The sequence below is a fragment of the Mauremys reevesii genome, linkage group 1 (genome assembly GCF_016161935.1).
Source record: "Mauremys reevesii isolate NIE-2019 linkage group 1, ASM1616193v1, whole genome shotgun sequence".
In the NCBI taxonomy this organism is placed as follows: Eukaryota; Metazoa; Chordata; order Testudines; family Geoemydidae; genus Mauremys; species Mauremys reevesii.
The window spans coordinates 198,895,062-198,919,765 of record NC_052623.1 but is presented as its reverse complement, the minus strand read 5'-3'; the positions used below and the strand labels follow the sequence as shown (position 1 = coordinate 198,919,765).

Below are 24,704 nucleotides of genomic sequence, written 5' to 3'. Positions count from 1 at the left end.
ATTTATGTTTAACCCATGCTATGGAGAATTTCATACTGAGTACTTAATGATAATATTTCATCAGCCTCCTGAATTATCACCTTTGCCATAACAATAGGTAGATAAAGGCATCTAGAAACAATTAAATCCTTAACTTGTAAAACTAAAATCCAACATGATTACTCAATGTATAGTAAAATAAACATATCATCAATATTCCACAGTGCTGAACATTATATTAAATATTTGCCCTATAATCTACTTACAGTGTTAGCAATGGAAAACATATTCTGCAGACCACCTTTTGGAATACTGGACCATAATGACATGCATTGTTTCACTGACATTACAATTATTATAGAGTCCTAAAGTTTATCCCCACTAAAAACAGTATAGACAATGGACTTGATTAGAATTTAATGGATTGATAGTGTTGTGTGGTGCTCTACCCAACAATATTCTCTATTCTTGTTACTAGAAATGTGCTTGTCAAAAGTCAGGGTTTTATTCATTTGTTGTAAACTGAAAGTGATATTTCAGATTAACTATTTGTTATGATGCATAATTCATCATTAATGGATTACATATTAATCCATTTTGTCACATAACTGCAAAAGGCATTATTTGATCAGATTAAATATCTATCAAAGAATTTTCTCTGTTTTATATAAAACAATTTCTCACAGCAGAAAAATTTTATACTAGTAATTAGTCTGGTTTTGTACAGATTTTATATGAGAACTTTAAATCATGCAGTCTGCTATTTTTTCACTAGATCAAGGACTCAATTCTGCTTCCACTAACTTCAGTGGGAACAGGAGTATGCCCCAAGTATACAACTTATTTTTTCACAAGTCTATTATCAGCCACCCTGTATTCAATATAGGAATTCATTATCAACCACAAAATCAAGGATATTTGGAATATCATAGCAAATAAAGATATTTCTAAGCATAATCTTGACAACATTTAATCACATTTCAGTTTCATTTAAGGTATAAAACATTTGAGTAATCCCACTTTGAGTCATTTTCTATTTACTCAAACCTATAACAACTTCTTTCAAACGAAAGTTGAAAACACACAATGACCTTTGAAGAGAAATGGCCAGATAGTGAGGGAAATCCAGAACAAAGCATGCTTCTGTATTAAATTTTGGGCCCTTAATGTAATCACCTATGGTTATGATTTTTATATCCTGAGCATTTTTGACACAAGTTGCATTGACTTCAGAATAAAATAGCTACAGAATACCTCAAGGACAAGATGTAAAGTTCCTCAACCTGCGTTTCTGCAGTTTGACCGAAATCCCTGCTTATACATTTCTTTTCTCAATCTAGGGTGTCTCAGCATCCTGCAGTTTGGAATGATTAGTTACAGGAGATTACCCTACGCCCTCCAAAAATGTCCATTGTTCACTAATTTGATGTAATTGAGGTATATAATTGATCACATGCTGTAACAGGAAGCTGTTTAGGAAATAAGGCCCTCATCCAGCAAATCACTTACACAAATTGATTTCAGTGTGGCTACTTATGTGCTTAAAGTTAGGCATATGCTTAAGTGAATTCTTGGATTGGAGTCTATAAACACTCCACTTCTGGGTTTATTAGTGTTTCAGACCAATTCTAGGGCCTGATCTTGCAACTCTTTCTCTCACACAAAGTCTTACCAGCTTCAGTGTGATTGCTCATATGAATAAAGGATGAAGGATCAGACCCTTAATGCTGTAATGGAGCTGGAGGTATCACCAAAGCAACACACATTCCTAAACCATTAGAACTGAGGGGATTTTAACAAGAATATATGCCCTAGCAGCAGGGACTGTCTTTTCACTGTGAGTTTCTACAGTGCCTGGCACAAGAAGCATCTGATTGGAGCCTCTAGGTTCTGCAGTAATATACTTTTCACCAAGTATTTTTCAATACTTGTAAATGTGTGAGAAAATGGTCCTTTTGAATCTTTTATTTTCCTCAGTGATGGGGTCCAATCCTGCTATTGGCGTCAGTGGAAAATACCCATTGACTTCAATAACAGCAGGATAGGACCCATTGTCTTGAATTCTGTGCACTTCTGGAATGGGCTTAGTAACGCATTCAGGTGGATTGCTGGGGTTGAGAAATACTAATTTTATTTCATTGGAAAAGTACAGTACTAAAAGAAAAAACAAGGCATCAGTTTTATCCTACTTGAAATTCAAGAAGTCTCTGTATGTGGTAACTATATTTTAACCTTATTTTGTCACTGTGAAAAGCATTTATAGAATAAATTGGATGAGTCTGTGTATATTGGTTGTGGGAGTTTTTGTAGTTTTCAGTTTTTGCTGTTCACTTTCTCATGGTGAAAAGAGATATATGACCATTGCTGGTTTATATTTCACTATTAGAAAGTCCCACTCAAGTAAGCACATGGTGTGAATTATGCATACTTTTATTTTGAAGGACTCAAAGAGGCTTGTTTTGAACTATGATGTAGTCTTCTGGATAATCATGTTTATTATTAGTCACAAGACCTGCAATGATTATTTTAGACCTCTTATGTTTCCCATTGTGAAACAGCACCAGTGCTTGCTTAGTCCAGTAAAAAGGACATAGCAGAAATCACTCTTCTTGCCTTTCTATTTTTAACTTTAGGTTCAGGTCAACTGACTTCCCAGAATTGATGATGATACTTTCTTTGCCACTTTAGGCAATGAAAATGTATGCCATCCCTTGCACGGTCACCCCTACATTATTTTGAGTGCTTTTGCATACTTTTTTGTGTTGTGATTTTGTTTGGGGGGGGAAGAGGGTTAGCATTGACCTATTGTGGTTTGAAAGCAGGTGGTTGACAGAACAAGCAATTCATCATCTGGGGATTGTTTATTTACTTTGAAAAGTATTTACATGAAATGTTTTGCTTATAAACAAAGGGAAACTATAAATAACTATTAGCATTTGCAAGATGCTAGCTAGAATAGGTCAGCCACTGGTATTGAGAAGTAGCTACTAAGGGGGTTTTAGGTACTGTCATTTTCTTTTCTTTCTTTTTTTAAAGCTACGATTTTAATTAGTTGCAGGGTCTATGCTTTGGTAGTCCATGTTTAGACAGATATTTGGTGTAAGGTTCCCCGACACAAGTTCGATAGCAGGTGCTTAGTTGCAGGGGCCTATTTTGGATCTGTAGTCTCACACACAGCTCCCACCCCCACGGGCTCGGGTTCTAAAGCCCCCGCAGAACGAGCCCCCGCCGCGCGCAGAGCTAGAGGCGCGTCCCGTCCCCCCGCCGGCCCCGTGACACGCGCCGCTCCCCTGCTCTAAGTAAGCGCCGCCGCCGCCGGACAGCGTGCGAGACGCGGGGGTGAGCAAACCGGAGGGGGGGGGGCGTGTCTTTCCCGGCCCCGCCCCCTCCCTCCGCTCTCAGTCCTGGAGCGCCGCTAGGCTGCCAGAGGGAAGCAGCCGCCACCTGCTCCTGTGCTGAGCTCCTCGCGGAAGCCGCCGCCGCCCGCCTGCCTGGAAAGTTACCGAGCCGCCTGCGCGGGGAAGCCAGGAGCCGAGAGGGGAACCCGCCGCCGCCGCCGTCCCGGGAGGAGCAGAGCCCCGCGGCCGGGCGGGATGATGGAGACCCCGCTGCCCTGCCTGCTGCTGCTCGCTGCCCTCTGCCTGCGGCCAGGTGAGCGCGGCGCGCAGGGGCCGGGGCCGGGGCCGGTCGGCAGGCGGCTGTCACCTGCCTCTCCCCGGGTGCAGCGCTGCCCTCAGCCCGCGGAACTTTACGGAGCAGCGGGGTGTGTGTGAGCCTCCCCCGCCTCCACCAGCCGCCCCCTGCCTCCGCGGGTGGCTCTGTCCCGCTGCTTCTTCTCCTGGCACCCCCCTTCGGGGAGGGTGTGAGCTGCTTCCTTCTTATGGCGTAGGGAAGGGGGGTGGGTGAAGGTGTCGGTGTGCCCCCCCCCTTGCCTTGGGGAGCGATCGCTGGCGTTTTCCGGTGTCTGTTGGGGATGGGTGGGTGTTGTCCCCTCTTTACGAAATGCCTGTAAAGGACTGTTTCTTCCCCCCCCCCCCCCACCCGCAAACGTGTGACCGAAACCTCCCTCGCCCCTGGCTCTTGTCACGTCGGGTCTCTTTGGCTGCGAGCATTAAAGCTGCCCCTTCGCGGTGCCAGTTGCATTTGTGTGCCCGAGGAAGGAGAGCGATTACAAAGATCGGGTCCCACTTCCCCCGGCTTCTCTAATGTTGGGAGTATTGTCTGGTTGGTTGTACTGTGCAAACCAACACAGCCTGCTGCTTTCTGGCTGTGCCACTCACCGCTTCCCTCCACCAGATTTAGCCGGGTTAAAAGACTCTCTCGGGGGAGAAGGGACGCGGTTATTGGGGTGCGCTTCTAGCTCCCTTGCAAAGTTGCTTTTCTGGTTACGCCAGAGCAAGCGGGAGGAGGTGACCTCACCTGCAGTTATAAGGGAGGCTAAAGAGATGAGAGTAAACGGTGACGAGCCGGTTTCTTGCGGGGAGGAGGTTGGTGCCGTTCTCTCCAGACCATTACGTCTTCCTAAAAGTGAGAAATGCAATCGGATGGGGAAGAATGCAAAACAAAAGCCACGGGGCTTTGCATGTAGCTAGTTACGCTTTCAGTTTTCATCTCACGTCTGTCTGAGCGACAGCCTTAAACTTTCCAACAGCCATAGCTCGCCCCTTAAAAACAACGTGTCACTGGGTCTGTTTCCTCTTTTTGTACACAAACGGCTGGATTGCTGCGGTCTCTCTCGGCTTTTCCCCCGCGCTAGTACCGGAGTCAGACTTCCTCTTCGGGAGTGGTTCCGCTGTTGAAATTCACCTCAAGTTTCCCCCTTGTTTTCGATGCGGACTAATAAATGCATCCCCCAGGTGTTGTATTAGTAGCAGAATATGCAACTCTGAATGAATGCCAGTGATTAGTAATATCAACATCATCAACAAATATGCCACCAGCGAATAACCCGCTGTTGCCTTTGGATGGCTTCTCTTTAAATGTTGCCGGCTTGAAATAGGGAAACAAAGGACGCGATTATACAACATGGGGATACATTGTATGCGGTCTGTTCTCTGCATCTCTTTTTCAAAGGCGTGATCGAAACCCAGGGGAGTAGTCCGGTGTCAGAGTCCTGATCTAAGCTTCCATCGTAGCTCACTACTTTGATCGGACTCGGCTGTGTGAATGAGGTTGAGGGATTGCCACACTAGTCAGTGCAAAGTCCGGGTATTCCGCCTGGGTAGTTTTTAACAGGTGTTTGATTAGACTGAGATGACAAATCAGTTTCGTGTGAGCTTTTTTTAGGCATTAGGGAAGTAGGAATACTTGGGAAACATTAGCATTCTCTTTAACTGTCTTGGCTGGGAGGTGTTTATACTCTTTTTGTCAATATTAAACATGAAATCTGAAGTTCAAGGAAAAGCTGTCAAGTGTGTGTTCTGCATTCAAGGTAGAGAGTGTCTCATTATTCTTGTAGAAAGAGCGTCAGCCTGTGGTGACATTTTGTATTGCTTTAAGAAACAGCCTTTCCTTTATGTGCTTGCATTTACAGCAGTCAAGAGGTTAGGGAAGCGTTTGTGGAGTCACTGTGTTTTCAGCACTAGGCTCTACACTTCGGTTTGCTCTTCAGTTACCTATTTATGCCTAATACTTCATACAGGAAATGGAAGACAAGGATAATGCACTTCAGTAGAGTATTATTTCTCTGGCATAATTTTCATATTTGTCTACTGTGAATTTCCTAAGATGAAACAAGTAGCTAAACAGAGGCAGCAATGTATAATCTCAGTAGAAATTCTGTTTTTAAATGTGTAGCAAGCGATTCTTCAAAAACAAAACATTGACTTATATTTCAGTTTTCTGCCTTAGCAAATCATTAAACACAGTATTTAATGACTGCTAGTCTTAAGCTTTATACCATTGCTAGTTTACTGGGAAACCAATTACTCTGTGACATAGAGGGACTTTCCAGGCACAATTGAGAGTGATGCTCACCTTGTCTCTTGCGCTTTATTGGAGAGTAGGCCAAAACTCTCTGAAAGGGACAGAGGCAGGTGTTTGTCCCCAACATCGAGGTGCCTCTTATCATATTGGGAAAGCTTCTAATTCTGAATTTTTGTTCTTTAAAAGAAAAAGTACATCATGGTATCAGATTTTTTTTTAATGTCCCTAATAATATTTTGTGCTATTCTTATTCCCTCTTCTGTTGTCTCATGGCATCAGTTAACCTGCAGATACTGTACCTGCAGAACTATATTGATGCTGGTAATGCTGGATGGAACATGACCAAGTGCTGTCTAAACAGGTTAAAGTTGTTATCCACTCCTCTAGTTTGCTGTGCTTTTCTAACGCCTGCCCCCCTCCCCCATCCCCTCCAGTTAACTTTAACTCAGTTTGAAACACAAGCAGATACATGTGGGTTTGTGTCTGGGGGGAGATAGGATCAAAATTGGTAGGAAAAAGCTTAGCTCCCCTTCTTTCAGGTTTGAAACACAGGGAGAAAAAAAACCCTACTAAATCTACTTAATTTCTAGTTTATTTTTAAAACAATAACTTTGAACACTTTTTAAAAAAAGCTTTTATAGCTGTAAAATTGTTTTGCCATTGTTGCTAGCATTTTGGATTTTCTGTTTATCCTCAACCACTTTGTTGGGAATACTAAAACAATACAATAAATTACCCTGCACAGTCTAGTTATTGTGTACTGCACCATCAAAGTAATCTGACTCTTGGAAGCTCCCAAATCAAGTTGGCACATGCATTACTGTAAATATGCAGATGTGTAAGATAGAACACCTTATCTGGTATATGTGGTGTTTATAAATCTTCCATGAATATTTAAACTTAATGCTGATCATTATCAGTACTTAAACTTCATTCTTTATCGAATAAATTGTGTTATTCGACAGACTGCTTTCTTCTTATCAAACACTCATTTAAATTAATATTTCTGCTTGGACCTGTCTAACTGATGTATTTTAGAGTAAGTTTTCCAATATGAAATGGCATTTTTGTATGGTAATTTACATGAAAATACTGTTTTTTGTTTGGGGTTTTTTTTTAAAGTGAAGGAGGTCCCACAATAATTTTGAGTTTACTTCAGTCTTCACAGTCCTTTCTTTTTTTCTGGCAGATGATAATGTGGTTTGTTTGTTTGAGGCTGGATTCTGTAGAAATTGTGGTCTATTAACAAAATGTGTTTGATATTATTACATTGTCTGAGTTCCTGCTCATATGATTATTCCAAAATTCATTTCTGATCTTATTCTGCTCCAGTGTCTTTCCCCTTTCTTTTATTGGTCACTATGAACTTCAGATTTTAGGACTGAAGTCTCAAACTCCCAGTGGCTCAGAGATTGAGTTTTATGCACGGGGGGAAGGGAGGTGTATTTTTTTTCTGAATACATGCATATCTAATTAGCTCATTTAAAAATTAGCAGTCACTCATTAAATTTGGAAACTGTTTTCCTGGTTTAAAAACTCATAATTATTTTTATGCTTTGGGATGACAAGAAGAGCAAGCTAGAAAATCTCTTGATGAAAAGTTTGGGAGACTCTTTTTAGAAGAGTTTGGCAGTGTTATTGGGGATTCTCCTTTTGAGGGTTTTTGTTTGACAAGATGGGAGATGACAATAGAACTCACTCATGTAATCATAGCAAATCTATGAACTTTGTGATTGAAGGGGAAAACAAAGAACCTCTTTCCGGTGTATGCGGCATTCCAAACCCAACCTTTGCTTTTGTTCTATTGGAGGAAAAACTACATTATGTCCATATTAATAGCAAATATTTTCTTGACACATCTGAGCTACTTCCAGGGTACATCATTTTCCCCCACCCCCCAAAGAATAGCAGCTTTTATTTTTTAACACCTCCATATTCCTTTTGCCTGAAAGTTTTCCCTCACATTTAAACTGTCCACAGTAATACCAGGATAAACAACATAAGCTGTCTGCGGTTTGCATTGAAAGTATTGATTGGCTTATCTCATCCTAAAATTTGGGAGAAACCTCTGAACACTTGAACATGATGGTATATATGGAAGGAAAAACAATGAAATATTTAGTGCTTTACATAGGCGACAGTGTTTCAAGAGTAATTTATATCCTTTCCATTTTATCATGAAGATGAAACACTTTAAAAAAAACCAATGTCTTAATATGGGTTGAACTGTTTTTGCAGCTCACCTGTGTTAGATGCTGCAAGAAGTGACCACGTTGCCAGATCTGGTTACAATATAGAACAGAAGTGCCCAAAATGGTTAAAATAAAGCTTGTTCTTGTAGTGTAGATAGCACTGAAAAATGTTAATTTTGCTCACCAATCATACTAGCGCAAAATCCAGGCACACAGTTGAATGGCACTTCAGTCCCATCAACATTACCAAACTGAATAGTATTAATTGTGTCAGGAGCTAAAATGTTGTGACTGGATTCCTTAACATATATAGCCTTTTTTGTGTATGTGGGATCTTGCATCTTTTATAGTTTTATAAATCCTATTGCAGCCATTTTATTATATGGTTAGTTCCTGTCTTTAATGGGATTTGGAAGGTACCAACATTGTTTCTAGAAACATATTGTTTTGAAACTGTGTTCAGCCCTGCTAAAGAATCTTCATAATCCGGGTTAACACAGGGTATTATTGTGGTGATAGGACTATTTTTAACAAGTTGTAGTGGATACGTAAACCACGAGCCCAATCCTGTGAGAAAACTGAGCATCAGGAGTAAGTTGCTGAGTGTCCTCACCTCTCTTTGACTCAAACAAAAAAAATGCTTGTATGTAACCATAATCAAGTGAAAGCTTTTTCAAAAATAGCAAGTACTGTAGATTGTGATTAGAACTACTAGAGATTTGACTAAGGCTTGATTTTGCCCTACTCTTCTCTGCCCCCCACCCCCTCCAAGGAGCTGAGCAAGCACCTGTGCCTCCTATTGACTTCAGGTGAATTACTGGGCACTTAAAGCCTGATTTTTCAGAGGCACTAATCTTTTTTAAATATTTTAATTTGTCATACTACTTGTATTTACAAAATATGTATTGTAATGGTAAGATCTTTCTGAAATGTATAGTATAAACTTGCAAATGAGTTTGATGCTTCTCTGAGACAAGGGATGGCTATCCTGGATATATATTCATACTATTAGCACACATTCATTTTTATCTGGTTGTTGGGATGTTAGTTTCACTGAGGGTAGCTTAATCCCCACTCAACTCTACCTTGCTTGGATGTTAAGCTAGTACTCTGATGTGGTTCTTTGAGGAACGTCTGCCTAGTTTGAGATTAAGTTGCTTTTCTTATCAGGCGTATAAGTCTCCAGAACAGCACATCAGTATCTATTTATTAAAACAAGCCCCACATCTGTTCAGCTGGTATTTCCTTCACAGATAAGAAACATGCCTCTTTTGTAAAGGAAGTGATAAATCGCTGAAGAGACTGGTGGAGCTGCAGGGTATGATTTGGAGGTTATCATAGTTTAGAACAATTCTGTAATATTTGGTTTTAAAAGTATTTGAAATATCTTCAGTAGACTTAGCTAAAGCTGCTCTCATGCTAACAAGCAAAAACATGTATTTTGATTACTTCATTTCACAAAACAGTCAGTTATTTCTAAGGATTGCTGAAACAATCTATATATTTATGTTAACTTTTCAGTTTGTTCATACTAATACAGTAAATATTTTTGCACAAGTACAACCCTTACTAACTACAAATGAGGTTTGTAAAATGCATTGTTTTAATTCAATTTGTAGTTTTTATAGCTAAATAAGGATGTTACTTAAGTTTGGCCCTTACTATGAAAAGCACTTAAACATGTGTTTAGGTCCCATTGACTTGAAAACTTTCCTGAATAGAGACTCTTCCCTAAATACAGAACCTTTCCTGAATCAAGTCTTTAAAGAATTATCACAGGAATTCTAGAATGCATCAGGGCTCTGAATACCTGCTGCTTCCATTTGTCTCAGCAGAAACTATGGGTGCTCATACCTCTAATAATCAGGCCCTGAAAATCTTAATTAGAAAGTTTCATAAAACATATATACTGTGGTTCTGACAACAGCATGATTTTTAAACATGAGATTTTGCCAATTAATTCAATAGAGGGAGCTCCACTACCTTATTGTTAAAAGCAGCATTATTTGTGTGTTTGTACTTCCGCATCAGATCTCTGGTTTCCATGGGAAAATTACATTAAGCATCCACATTTTTTTTTAAGAGTGAAAAGTTTTATGCAAGCATTTCATGCTTCAAGATACTGCTTTGGACGGCCAGCAGTATTGGTAGGCATCAATGACGTGCCTGGTGCTGTACAAGACACGGAGCAAGAAGATAATCTTCATGTCAAGGAGTTTACCAGTGCAGTCTAAACTGAGAGACAAACCCAGTGCTCTGAGAGATGCAGAAAATGGTTCTGTCTTAGAGTATGACTTTTTCTTGATGGGTAAAGGTGGCCCTTTTTACTGAAGTGGATCTGCCTGAGTGGGATTTATGGCTGAAAAGAGTTTTAAGGAGGGATTTCATTGAAGAATGGGTGGTTACCTCTACACTAGAATGGAAATGGAATACCAGGTGCAGGGTGTTGCATGAAGTAAGGTACAAAGAGTATTTGGTGTTTGAAGGATAACCTGCGTGTGATTACACAGGATTTTTTGTTGGGCCAAGAAGAGGTTAGAAATAAGTTTTTGTTTATTATATTGCTTTATCAAGCAAAGTTTTAACTTTAACAATTTTGCAGTTACTACTTTTAGATTACAAAGGGAAATTAAAATAGATATGCCATTGAGAATCCCAATTCTGTTTAAGAGGTGATTAGGCAAAATTTGACTTACACCTCTACCCCAATATAACGCTGTCCTCGGGAGCCAAAAAAATCTTACCGCATTATAGGTGAAACCACGCTATATTGAACTTGCTTTGATCTGCCAGAGTGCACAGCGCCTCCCCCCCGCAGCACTGCTTTACTGCGTTATATCCAAATTCGTGTTAGATCTGGGTAGAGGTGTACTAGTAGGATCTGCCTGTTTAATTTGGAAATATGTATTCTAGAAAGTTGTATTAAATACATGAAACAGGTAATTACCATGAAAATCCAAATATAAGGGCTAAGAAGAACTCCTGTGTAAGATTTTTATAGTGTCCATTACCATAGTATCTTTGGGCTAATTATAGAGAGTCGTTGGGGATCACCCCTCTTTTTAATAAAATTTTCTTTTAATTCAGGGTGTCTTATTAAATTGTGTACTTGGAGTAAATTCACTAGTGAACTCAATGTTTCTTTGTGTTCTAAGAATAGCGTGCTATCAGTAAATGCTGGCCAAGTGTCTTTTCCAGTTAGTCAATAATAATTTGCTGTTTCTATTTGTTTTCAGTTGAACAAAAATGAAAGTAACTATGTATTTTTAAAATATTATAACTTCCTGTAGCTATAGACAACTGGAGTTAAATCATTTTTCATTTATATAACCATATCATATTAACTACTTATTCCTTTCGGTGCTTGGAATGCTTTGTTTGGTAAGGATTAGATGGTTTTAGTTTAATTAATTTTAATATGCTTAAATAAGGATGAGAAAGTGTAAAGCATCATTGCTTCCAAGACTTTAGAATTATAAAGCTGGAAATATGTGGGTGTGGAGCCTTAAAATTCCATCTATCCCACAGGCAACAAGTGATTGATTATTTTCCAGGAACGCAGTGTTAGACTTCCACTTGCCCTGCAGGATGAATTCTAAGTCTCCAGGACTGCATGAAGCTTGAGATTTTGAGAAATGAAAAAGGTTAGGTGGTGCAGTTCATCCCAGTGAAAACTAATGGTTAGGTAACAATTTATATTAGAAAAAGCATTTGGGATTTTCTTTTGTTTGTTTAGAGAAGATGTCTCATTCTGATATCTGAGGATCCAAAATCAAGATAAAAATGTTGGACAGTTGGCTAGGAGCACTGTGGAGTTGGGTTGGGTCAGGTGGGTGGTGAGTTGCCCTCCCACCCCAGCATTTGGTTTTGGTTGATTGTGCAGGCAGGATTGTCTGTTTCTGTATGACATTTTTTTACATTATTCCCATTGAACAAAATGCCTTGCAGTGTCGGAAAGCTTTTTGCAGACTTCCAAGGTAGCCAGAAACAGCACTTCTTTTTTTCTTCCCCTGTCTGGGCTCTATATCACTTATTCCAAATGAAGACAGAATTTTCTATGGGTAAATTCTAATTGATTTTGAGACTAGAGATAATCTTAATGGACTTTACCTATGGGCGTACAGTCTCTGTCATTTTATAATGGGAGAAAACGCACTGACTAGGCCAGCTTTTTTGCGATTGAATCTATGAGGTGGATCCCACATGAGCAACTTAGTTTAAATCCTTGGATTCCTCAGTCTTGATACTGAATGCCAGCTTTTAAGTTGAGTCACTGATGCATGCATATGCTAAGAAAAGTGATAACATGAAACAGTTTATCCACTATTAAAGTTCAAGTGAATCTGAATACAATATTATGCGACTTCATTCCCCATTACTAAACTGGAGACTTCATTCAGTCCCTGCTAACATTGTCCCACTTCGTTGGTGAAGACAAAAGAACAGGCAGGCTGGAAGAGAGAATGGAAAAACATTTGCCCCTCCCAGGTGATAGCTTGCAAATCATACAAGCGGAATAATCTGTCAAATTTGTTTGCACTACTGAGGTTTTTTCCATTTGACAGAAATGTTCAGTTTTCAACCTATTGCATAATTGTTTTTAATCTTAGACTTTGTCTGGGGTGATACAGTGGCTATCATAATATTGACTCATGACAGTACCAGTTTGTACTATCTAGCCACATTCCAAACCACGGTTTTATTGCACAAATAATAGAAGGAATTTTCTGGAATATAAAGTTTATTCTGCAGGTACTGTTTTTACAGTTTAAATATACATTGTTATCTAAGCAAAGAATATGCATCAGTTTATTATTTGAGCATTAAATTAGCAGAAATACATTCTTCCATTACAGATATGTAGGTTACCTAACACACTAATGTTACATAAGTTGCCTTTTTTTTTTCCTCTTCCCTTTCTTTCAAGTGGCTTAAAGATTCAATAGGAATTACTTACCAAGTTCTCATAATTGCCCCCGTTACAGAGGCCATTATTTTCTTTAGGATAACTGCCAGCTGATTTATCTTAACTTCACTCACTCTGGAAGCCTTGAATGACAGGAAATGACAGTCCTTGCTTTCCTATAGACATCTAGCCCTCAGTCAGACAGTGTACAGTACTCTGTACTTGCAGATTCCATGCCCGTGTAGAGCTGGTTTGACTTAATTGGAGCTTCTGTGTATGCAGGATTGAAGTTTAGGTATCAAAGTAAAAATGTCAGTGTTATATAGATGATTTTAGACGTGAGATCCTTCTGTGTTCCCTTCAGAGCTGAGAAGCACTGAATACTATGATTATTTAAAATTTTAGTCCAGTTAAGGGAGGGAGAACAAACTTCAAAAACTCTTTTGAGAAGAGTAAAATAGTGAATCAATCACACATTTTTACACATCCTAAATAATATGTATCTGCTCTAAAAGAAAATGGTCTCCATATCATGATTGCCCCCCGCCCCTCTCCAACAGTCCTGCGAGTCCTAGAGAGTCCCGTGCAGCCACAGAGAGGATTGTGGAAGGAAGTTTTCCGTCTGTGGTCTCCATGAAATGCTGCATTTTGGCGCCTGCACCCTTTCCAGTGTGGGGAGTTCGTGATTCTCTGGAGTTTTCTTGCTGTACAGCTCATGGGACTATTGGAGGGCTTTTTTGAGCAGCGCACATCCTTCTCTGGAAGTTTCCAAAGGTGATTTCTGAGCAATTGTTCTTCTGTCCGAAGGGTGTTGTCACATGGAGTACTGCAGGGGTTCTCTTGTCACCCTTCCTGTTGGTGTACATGAGGTTGCTAGAGTTAGTAAGCGTGGGGTGCAGCATAGTAGTATGCTGATGACACACAGCTCCCTGTTTCCATTACATCAGACCCGGCTGTTGCAGTGGAAAGAATAACCCACAATGATTTTTTTCATGAAATGGATGTTCTGGCAGAGTCTTAATTCAGTCAGGACTGAAGTGTTGGTTGGTTGGTTTGTTGGGGGAAGTATCCAGGAGTGCTATCAAGGGTTATATCTGCACCCCAGTAGATGAAGAGCATCCATCATTTGCAACTCAGATTCACAATTTTGTTTTATTAGATTACTTTAAGTGTAACCAAGAAGACATGTTTTTTCAATCTGTTTGGTTAGAAGTGATTCTTGCTACCTTCATTTGTACATTTAGCTGTTGAGATCTTTCGTAATATGCTTTGTATGGGACTGCACATGAAGACCACATATAAGGTAAAGTTTATGCATAAAGTGGTCACCTGGTTATTGAGCAGTACATTACAAAAGAGCAGATAACACCAATACTCCTGTTTCTATGTGGGCTGTTGATGGCTTTGAAATTTAAGGTGTTTATTTTATTGTATAAAGCCTTAAATAGTTTGAGGCTGGTCACCTGAATGGTTGCCTCTCATCCTGTGAGACACTGCCAGTTTGAACAGCAGAGATGCTCAAGATGGATATTCTTTGAGTTAGATGCAAGGGGGTAGCATTTTCTCCATGAGGGATCCTGTTCTCTAGAATTCTGTTCCCTCCTTGATCTGCCAGAATCTGCATTTGTTAATCTTCAGGACATACCACAAAACCCAACTTTTCTTACAGACATTGAGGGATGTCAGGGATTCATCGAATGAGGCCTGGCATGGGTAAATTGCCTTCTTATTTTGTGGTAGTATATTAATTGTAAAACTTTTAAATGGACACTAGAAGAATCAAGACAACTGCATTGAAAACATCAGATTTTCTAATTGTTAGATTTTTGGAGATGCTTAAAACTCTGGATAAACACTAGATACATTAAAACAAAAAAACAAAAAACCCTCCATAATACTTAACACACACACACTAGTCCTCCTCCACCCTCAGTGAGGTAGGCATCCTCTACTTTATAGAGGGGAACATTGTGAGGCACAGGGAGGTTAAACGATTTGCCCAAAGATGCACAGCACATCACTTGTAGAAATGGGACTAGGACCCATGTCTTCCAGTTCCCAATGAAACACTCTAACCCTTCAACAGTGCTGTCCCCAAATGAGTTCCCCAACTTCCTAGGAACATGGCAGATTCTGAAATGTCTGAGTTCATTTACTTGCCTCTGCTCAGGGAAGACTGATGACTGGATGATGTTTGAAGGGAGAAGGAAATTAAATGAGCAGAAATGCATGGACTATGTCTATCTGTGAAGTAACAGTAGCATATTTGTAGCCCTGTTGTTCGGGAGCCAGTTCTGTTTCCTGTCAGTGGCTGTTTATAGATGATAAACTCTTGAGCATCAAGACTGATGCGGGGGGTGAGGGAGAGCTCGTTTGTTTTTCCCTCTGGCAGATCAGAAACTCAAAACCGTGAAGCTGGGGTGAGGATGGAGATTTCCTCAGGAGCCATAAGCATCTCCTGAGTATATTTGAAAATCTACATTGCAAATGGCAGTACCAGGTAACTAAAAAAATAATCAGGCTTCTCGTTTCATCAAACTTGTTTGAATACAGAATAGAACATTCCTGGTATAGAGTGAGAGACAGCATACAGAGAACTCTTCCAGGCCCCAGTGCCACTAAAAATGCTTGCAACCTTTCAAGCCATGCAAATGACAAAGGACTAAGTGTGCTGCTTCTGCATTGGACATACCTGTCTGATAGATATTTGCCATTGGAGTCAGACTATCTGAAAATGCAGATAATTTTATTTGCATTGGGTCCTAATGAGTAGTCTGTGTGCTCTCTGCTGCTGCCATTAGGGCTTGTCCATATTATTCCAGCAAGCTTGGTAACTAACTTCAAAACACAGTATTACCAACCACAAGTATTTACAAATTAGTTGGGTCCCCCAAAATCATGAGACCTTAAAAAGAATTTCAGGTTCTTTTTATTTGATTTTTTGAGTATTTAGGGTACACTTGGATCACATTTTCAGCCACAATCATAAGAAGGACAAAACATTTTTGTTTTTTAAATGAAAGCTGAAATTTTCACCTCATCATTTGACTTCAGGAGCTGGTGTGAAAAAAAATACACCAACTATTACAAGAGTTGTGATAAAATTGCAAGAGTTGGCAACTGAGAAATCGTAAAATAGATTTTATTTCCAAGCTACCTATGTACTGTAGTTTAACTTGTAAAATATGGGTTAAACCTCATCCTCAACATTTTCTTTTATGGTAGGAGAATAGAAGATGAAATATTCCTGATTAACTAGTGAATTTTAAACAAATGTGCAATGCCATAGTCTGTATCCATTCTTTTGTAATCTTAAAATACAACAGAGGAAAATATAGGAGATTAAATGATTAAGCAAAACCGAGGAACTTGGAAACTACAAAAAATCTATGTTGTGTATACTCCAGTGTCATGAATGTTTTTCTGTTTTCTTTTGTGACAAGACACATGTAAACAAAATAATGAAAGATGGCTTTCTTTGAGTGTTTAAAAGTTGGATGTGGTTGTAGGTTTTTTTTCAATAGCATATCTTGTTGGGTGGCACTTCAGTGAATTATGTTCAAAGGCAAGTTCAGAATAGGAATAACTTTTCCAGATACCCAAGTATAAGGCAAAACATTACATAGGAGGTTATCAACATGAGTTACAGGGGTAAAATATATCCCAAATTAAAAATACAGACTTTTTGGGTTGGATATTTCAAAAGTACTTGACGTTGGCTTAATTCTGCTCCTGTTAAAGTCAGTGGAAAGCTAAGCCAGTGCTGAGCTCTCTTGAAAATCCCAGTCTGAAGTTGGCACCACAAATGAAGGTGTGATTGTAGATTGGGAATACCTGCACTGCCTTTATTCCAACTAGCATAAGTAACAATAACAATAATATTGTGGCATGGACCAGCCAACCGAGTATGTACCCAGAGTATGTACAGTCCTTGGCAGGCTTGTACAGGGGCAGCTAGCTCACACTGCCACATCCTCACAATCACCATTTCCCATGTCAGCTAGATTACAGAGAGTGTGCATTTGCCTATCTGTGCTGCAGTTACACCTTCATTCATACCCTTGATGTCTCTTCTGGTAATTGACTGAACTCCTTTTCGTACAAAAAGAACAGGAGTACTTGTGGCACCTTAGAGACTAACAAATTTATTTGAGCATAAGCTTTCATGGGCTACAGCAAGCTTATGTTCAAATAAATTTGTTAGTCTCTAAGGAGCCACAAGTACTCATGTTCTTTTTGCGGATACAGACTAACACGGCTGCTACTCTGATGAACTCTATGAAAAGGTTTCAGAAGAACCACACGGCCAAGGTAGTTTCAGCATTTCTATTATTAAACCTCTGCTTGTCAACCATTTACAACCAGTTTGAAAAGAAAATACTAAAAGGTGCAAGCTAACACATTATGGGGCAAATTCTGTTCTTTCTTATCTGTTTGACCCTCCTTTGCCCAAGGTGTCAACTCCGTGCTTCTTAAACCTGAAATGTGACAGTTTTTTGGTTCCATTTTCAAATGTTTCATGTGGTATTTTTTAAATTTCTGGTGTTATATATGACTCTGTTTAAAAGAGAGGCAATATTCTGTTCTCAGAGCCACAGCTTGAATATCCTGTTAACTTTCACTTTGCAAACTATAGTTTTTGGCACAGACTTAAGAGCTATTAGTGCATAATATACAGTATAAGGCACATTGTAGTTCTAAAAAACAAACCTAATGCTGCCCAGCTCCGTGTATCCAAATACCTTTGTGTTAGGGATTGGTAGATGAAGACATTCAGAACATTTGGTTAAATGGATGTTTGGAAAATTAGAGGTGTTAAGGGGCCCTCCGGGTTCTTCCAAGCCCAAAACCTACCGAAGTGGGCAGTGGCTGGAATAAAAAAGGGTCAGTTAACCTTTCTCTAAAACTAGGTAGTCTACAAAGTTAGTTAGCATCCACTTCACTGTGCTCTGGAAATTTAAAATTGCAGTTACTCTGACTATTGACCCCTTTTTAGGACAGAAAGTTTTGATTAATTGTGGGTAAAGATTATGCATTATCTTCTCCCAACTCCACACCACGTATCTGTGATATTCATGTAATTTAAATGAGACAGACACTTAACCATTGCTGCTCACTCAGAATATGCAAACTATTCACCCTTTGGGAAATTTCTACGTATTGAAATGTGCTGCTGCTATGTAGAGTTGTCCGACAGTGGAAAAGAGGCAAGATTAGGGAAGGAAGTGTAAATATTTCAAAGTACAATTTACAGTAGCATAACCACTCAGAATAATTCTTCGACAGCACAAGGGACAAAAGTGGCTTTTGCCCCAGCGTTCAGTATATCAGTTTTGTTGTGAAACACCAAAGACTGGGGTTGAGGGATCCTGGTTTGTTACACTTGTGCATTTGAGGTAAGAATTTGGCCAAATATCTCTCTTAGAGGTACGGCAAAACCCAAGAAATGAACACACCAGGAGAAATAACTCTTTTAAGACCCTGACATAGTTTATGGTGCACATGCAGATAATTTTCTTTACATCAGCCTTGCAAAATTATCAAGAAAATTTACAAGCACAGGCAAAAAATCCATTAAGTTCATCCTTTCCATAAATATGTGAATGCAGTGCTCAACTTGTATTACTGTAGTACAAGGTGGGCAGACTTTTTGGACTGAGGGCCACATCTGGGAATAGAAATTGTATGGTGGGCCACGAATGCTCACAAAATTGGGATTGAGGTGCAGGAGGGGGTAAGCTGCATGGAGCAGCCCCTGACCCTGCTACCCAGCCGGAGTGCTGGAGCGGGGCAAGCCCCAGACCCTGCTCCCCAGTGGGTGCCTGAGGGCCGGCTTAAAATGGCTGGTGGGCCGTAGTTTGCCCATCCCTGCTGTAGTATGTAGGATCCCTAGTCATGGACCAGGACAAACAGAACAAAGAGAGTCCTTACCTAAAGGGGCTCACAATCTGAGTAAAAGACAAGAAACAACGAATGCCGAGAGACAGGGGAGCTCAAAGAAACAAGGTGACAGTATTGGTGAGTCAGCATGATAGGTAGTGGTCTCAGCACACCAGCAGTCTAACCATTCTCTCTCTCTCATTTTTTTTTTTTGTAGTCCAAAACGGACTATTTTTTTTAAGGATGGCTCTGAAGGAGGATAATTGTTTCGGCAAGTGGATGTCGAAGGTTAGTATCACGAGCTAATCAGAGGCAGGAATCCACATCTTCATAGCTATTGAGAGATGTTAAGCTGTGGAGGGCCTTGAAAGCAAAGACAAGCAGTTTGTTTGATGCGGTAGAGAAAGGGGAGCCAATGGATGGATACAAGAAGAGGGGTGATGTGGTCAAAGCGATGGAGTAGGAAAATGATCTTTGCAGCAGCATGAGTGGGCTAGACTGTATTTGTTAAGCTAGGATGGAGGATGTTGACATAAGAGTTTGAGTTTTTTAGCTGTGTGGATCATAGGAAAAGCTCATCTTAAAGGTGTTATGCAGAAATGATCTGCAAGATTTAGACACTCCTGGATGTGAGGGTCTAGAGAGAGAGCTGAGTAGAAGATGACTCCCAGGTTACAGGCCTGAGTGACAAGACAGGATTGTGGTGTTGTCCACAGTGATCAAGAAAGGAGAGGGGACTCTGGGGAAAGATTGAGCAATGTTGAGCATGAAATGATGGTATAGAGGGAGAAGAGAAGTGACCAAGGACATAGCTCTCTGGAATCCCTGCAGAAGGGGGGGGGGATGAGAGGGACCCTTCAAAGGACATGCTGATGGAGCAATGAGAGGCATTGGAGGAGAACCAGGAGAGAAGGGAGTACTGAAAGTCAGATATAAATAGTGCCCTCTATTTCACCTTCCCATGTGATCACATGCATTCTCTATCTCACTTGATGATCAGGATACCAGTCTCACTATCTACCCAGGTGTCCCCATTCTTACCTCTTCTCTAGAGTTACAGTGACTGCCTGATTTTGTCACGCTCTATTTACCTCCACACCACAGCATCATCCGTTTTTTACTCCCCTCCACCCCATCAAATGTGTCAGTTTTCTTGACTGCCACAGCAAGTCACCCACCTTCCTGAAGTGGTGCCTCAAGGTTGCACTGCTCCTACGTTTTAGCTATGTCTTTCATCATTCATCTTCAACTTGTGTAACCATTTACTCAGAATAATGCATCTGAAGGAACTTCTTACTTTCATGTTCTTGGGTCACCATTATAGATTACTTAAAAATTGCCTATCTACTACTCTATGCATTTTCCCAGAGACCTATAATGGTTTCATTTACTTCATTTATGTAAGTGTGTATGGGGTGAAGTGGCAGTGGGAAAGGCAATACGTTGAGCATAAGTGCTCATTTTAACAAAAATATCTAATTAAATATTAAATATTAATCCGAGTGTCAAACTTTCTCTGGAGCAACATACATTTTCATTTTTTCTTAATTAGCAACATGAGGTTCAAGCTTTTTAGTCTCTCGGGTAAATAAACCTATGATTGTATAGTAACTTTCAAATAGATTTTTTTTTTGTAGAAGTAGTTTAATACAAACATTAGTGTAAATTATATAATTGTCCCACTAATGCGAAGGTAATTGGCTTAACCAACCTTCCTTCTTTAACTGGCATCTTGTCAAATCATTGCAAAAATGAACATTACAAACCCCTTTGGCTATATTAGCTTGATTTGATACAATTACATTTTATTTTAAACTAAACTTTTGTATGAGAGAAATCATATGACATACTTACATTTTAGTGACAATTTATAACTTATAACAATTTTCGGCCCTGTTCCAGCAGATACTTAGGCATGTGACTTCAACAGGACTACTCCAGGAGCTTATGCACACTGCTTAATTGGTGCCTTGGTTTAAAAATTTAATGTTCAATATTGGATCTTGCATTTGATCACCACCTAAAATGTATTTGTTTAGTGCATAAACAAGAGGAGTCTCCCATTGATCGTGTTTGTTATATCAGTGAGGGCTGCAGTAGTCTTGCAGCTGATGACCTTAGTAGGAAATAAAAATAAATTCAGGTTGTTATTGAGACCATGGGCATGTTGTATAATGAGTTGTACTGTCCCTCTGCTCCCTTTGTAGGTGCCTTTAATGAGATGGCAGAGGACTGAAACTTGCATAGGATTCTCATCAGTTTCCATTCTGACTCTGACATATTCTCAATGCATGTTGCAAGCAGGGGTTCATTTCATCAGTTGAAATCTTCAGAGTATTTTTATATTACATTCACACTTGTACATGTAGCAATATAATATGCAAGATACAGAGACAATCGCGCTTTGAATCTGTCAGCCCGGAGTAGGGAGTTTATTAAGCTTTTGTCTGTGAACGTAACTGAAAAAATGGGTCTATACAAACATCTAAGGGTTTGTCTACACAGTTCTTTGGTCTTCACTAGAGGGGTGTAAATTCTAGTGCATGCTAGCATGCCATGCACTAACCGGCCAGGTGGACGTACTGGACACACTGAAAGTTTCATAGTGTGTATTAATGTAGTACTGTTTGAAATGGAATTACATTCATGTTCACTGGGAAACTTTAGTGTGCTCCAGCAGGGCCAGTTAGTGTGTGACCCACTAGTGTGCACTGGAATTTACATCCCTCTGGTGAGAACTAAAATACCATGTAGACACACCCTTCAGTTATCTCATCACAGTTTTTCTGATTGCTAACTAAAATGCAGGGAAATCCTTTAAAACAGATTTGTGCTCTTGTAACTATTTTAATGAGACTGTGAAAGATGTATCTTCATAGATATTCTACTTTATTAGTTTTGAGATCAGGATATATTTAATTAAATGCATGGGTATTAAATCCTGAAATGTTAACTTGTCCATTTGTGGCTGCAGTTATAATTAATACAGTTATGGTCTCATTCATGTTTACTGCATACCTTTTTTTCCACCTGAAGTGAGGTAGTTGTTTCTTTTGTGTACTAAAGACTAAGCACTAAAACGTATCCTGGGAGTTTATTTTCATTGAAATTTATTCTTGGTGAGTAATTTTCAGTGAAGCATATCTTTTGTTAGATCGCTGAGAGTAACTATCATGTATATTCCATCTTTTTTGGGAGTTCTTTTTGGATGCAGAGACTGTAAATCTACAGAATGTAAGCTAATGAGAGATTTAAATCACAAACTTCTCTGGGGAAAACTATAAAATCTTGGCTCACATGGAGTGAAATTGTGATAGGCAGCATGATCTCTGCAAAATTTACTAGGGAAAATGGAACTAACTAAAGATGATGCATTGTTGCAAGTGTCAGTGAAAGCCCTCTATTCTCTGCATAATGGTCTGGGACATTAAAAGGGTGTTACATTTGGCCAAGAAAAGATTCAAGACTTGGCTAGAGTTAGATGTGGTACCTTTTACTAGCAAGGTCTTGCTCAGTTGAAATGAGAGAATGAAAGCAAAGATCAGTACTAGGTTAAACTTTTTTTATTTGAAGCAAATAAATAATTTTTGTGCTTGTGCTAACCACCAATATGTTGTGTTAAACCTTGATAATACTGATGTATTAATGATAGGATGTGGTTGGTCATCTCAAACACACCTCAGGGTTTCTAGTTCCGTTAAAAACTGGGACACTAAAGGGTATGTCTACATTGCAGCTCCCAGCCTGTGTAGTGGGGCTTAAGCTGATGTGCAAGGAATAGCACTGTGGACATTGTGGCTCAGGCTGAGGCTTAGACTCTCAAGTCATGGGGATTGAGTGAGTTTGCCTGAGCTGCAGTGTCCACACCACTACTTTCAGTGTGCTAGCTAGAGCCCTGCTAGGGTGAGCTGGGAGGCTCACTCCCAACTGCAGTGTAGACGTACCTAAAGACATTAAGTGACCTGCTTTATATCAAAAAGGAGGTATGTGGCTGTTAAGAAGTGAGCTCTGTTTCTAACTCTCAGTTCTGACCTTTAACACAAGGCCATCATTCTTCCCTGTGCCATGTTAACATCTTGATTGTGTAAAGCAAGATTTTCTGTGTGTTTGTCATACCACATATAACATCACAAAGGCCTGGTCTACACTACATAAGCTGCCTTATGTTGACCTGACTGTCATTATCTATACTGCAGTGGTGCTCCCATTGATATAAGTCACCCACTACATCGACTTAACTCCACCTGCGTGAGAGGTTCACAGCTGGACACCGCTTCCCAGGGCTGACAGCCCGATTTCACAGCAGGGAGCCTCAGAGCAGTAAAATTGACATTTTTGTCAGTTTCACAGCTGCTATTATTTCACATTTTGCTCTGGCTGTCAACTCCAGAGCTGGGGGATCTGTCTATGAGCCCCAGTGGGGGGGTGGGGAGCAGGCTCCTGCTGTGAGCCTGCGTGGATGTCAGTACCCCACACTCTGGCTGCCAGTGTCTTACAAGGCCCCACTTTAGTCAGTGCAAGCGCTCCTGGTGAGGACATGCATTGGCAAGAGGAGGACAGTAAGGACACCAACAATTGGATACCTAACTGTAGTTGACCTAATTTTGTAGTGTAGATAAGCCCAGAGAGAAACAGAAAGCTTGTTTTCTTTCTGCTGAATATGCAAAACTGGTAGGGCTCCTTCATGTATGTGCAAAGTAGTTAGCGGAGTAACTTAGATCAGGTCTACACTAGAAACTTTTGCCAGTACAGTAATGTTGCTTGGAGTGTGACTTTATTGTGACATTTCTATGCTGTCGAAAGCTTTAGTGTAGGCACAGTTATAATGGCAAAAAAGTGCTTTTGTTGCTGTAGCTTATTTCTTTCAGGGAACTGGTGTAAACTGTACTGGCAAAAGCACTGAGGCCTGTAGATTAGGCTTCAGAGGTGTATTCCTTCACACAGGAAGGAAAGGGAAACCAGAGAGCACAGGAGTCCAGGCAACACTCTTTACTGGAGGGGAGGAACAGAGTGGCTGGAACTGCTACCCTTGGTGTGTGTGTTTTAACTAGAGTGGGAAAGGAGGCTTTGGGTGTGTGGGTTTTTTTATGTGTAGGGATATTGAAGATAACTAGAAAAAAAGAAGGGGATTGAGAGAATTTTAGGGAATAAGTATGTGAAAGAATAAAAAGTAAATAGCAGTAAGGTTATCTTTCTATATTTCTACTTTTAGTCCATCTTTCATTCACAAAGAAAGTAGCCAGTGAAACAGATACAATATATAAAACATCTATGTTTCGTATATAGCCTTTAATAACAATGCAATTGGATGCATGGTAATAGCATGAATCAATTACAGCCATCTCTTATCAGAAGTTAAGAAATGGAAAATTAAATGTTACTTTTTCTAGTCAAATGTCCATTCCTACAACTTATTACCACAGGATACAAGCTATTATAATTTTCAGTAAATACCTGCCGCGGTTTAGTGTAGCTCTACAGCAGTAGTCCCCAACCTTTTTGTGGCCAGTAGCACATTCATGTAGCACATTTTGTGGCCAGTAGCACATTTCAGAAGAGTGTGGCGGGCACCAACAATTACTCACATACAGGGCCGGCTCCAGGCACCAGTGGAACAAGCACGTGCCTGGGGCAGCATTCCATCCGTTCTGCAGAATCGGAGCGTTTTTTGTTTTTGTTTTGGGGGTTTTTTTTGTGCCAGTTGTGGGCAGTGCAGAGAGAAGTCAGAGAGAAGCCGGGAGGACAGAGAACACTGGCACCTGCAGCCCCAGAGTACTCTGTCCCCAGCAGGCGCGGGGCCCTGGCTTCTCTCCCCTGCTGGG

At 40.1% G+C, this 24,704-nt stretch overlaps 1 protein-coding gene across 6 annotated transcripts in view; it reads left to right on the top strand.

Moving 5' to 3' along the window:
- The first annotated feature begins 3,322 nt into the window (after positions 1-3,322).
- ALCAM (activated leukocyte cell adhesion molecule) overlaps positions 3,323-24,704 on the top strand; it is a 171,872-nt gene continuing 150,490 nt past the window's right edge. For 5 of the 6 annotated variants that reach the window (XM_039484091.1, XM_039484065.1, XM_039484075.1 and 2 more), the window contains exon 1: positions 3,323-3,630. In XM_039484091.1, the coding sequence (XP_039340025.1) occupies positions 3,573-3,630 (58 nt within the window). In that variant the 5' untranslated portion in view covers positions 3,323-3,572. Of the gene's footprint in view, positions 3,631-5,343; positions 5,411-24,704 lie in introns of those variants that run through there. The other variant, XM_039484085.1, reaches the window with a different exon arrangement.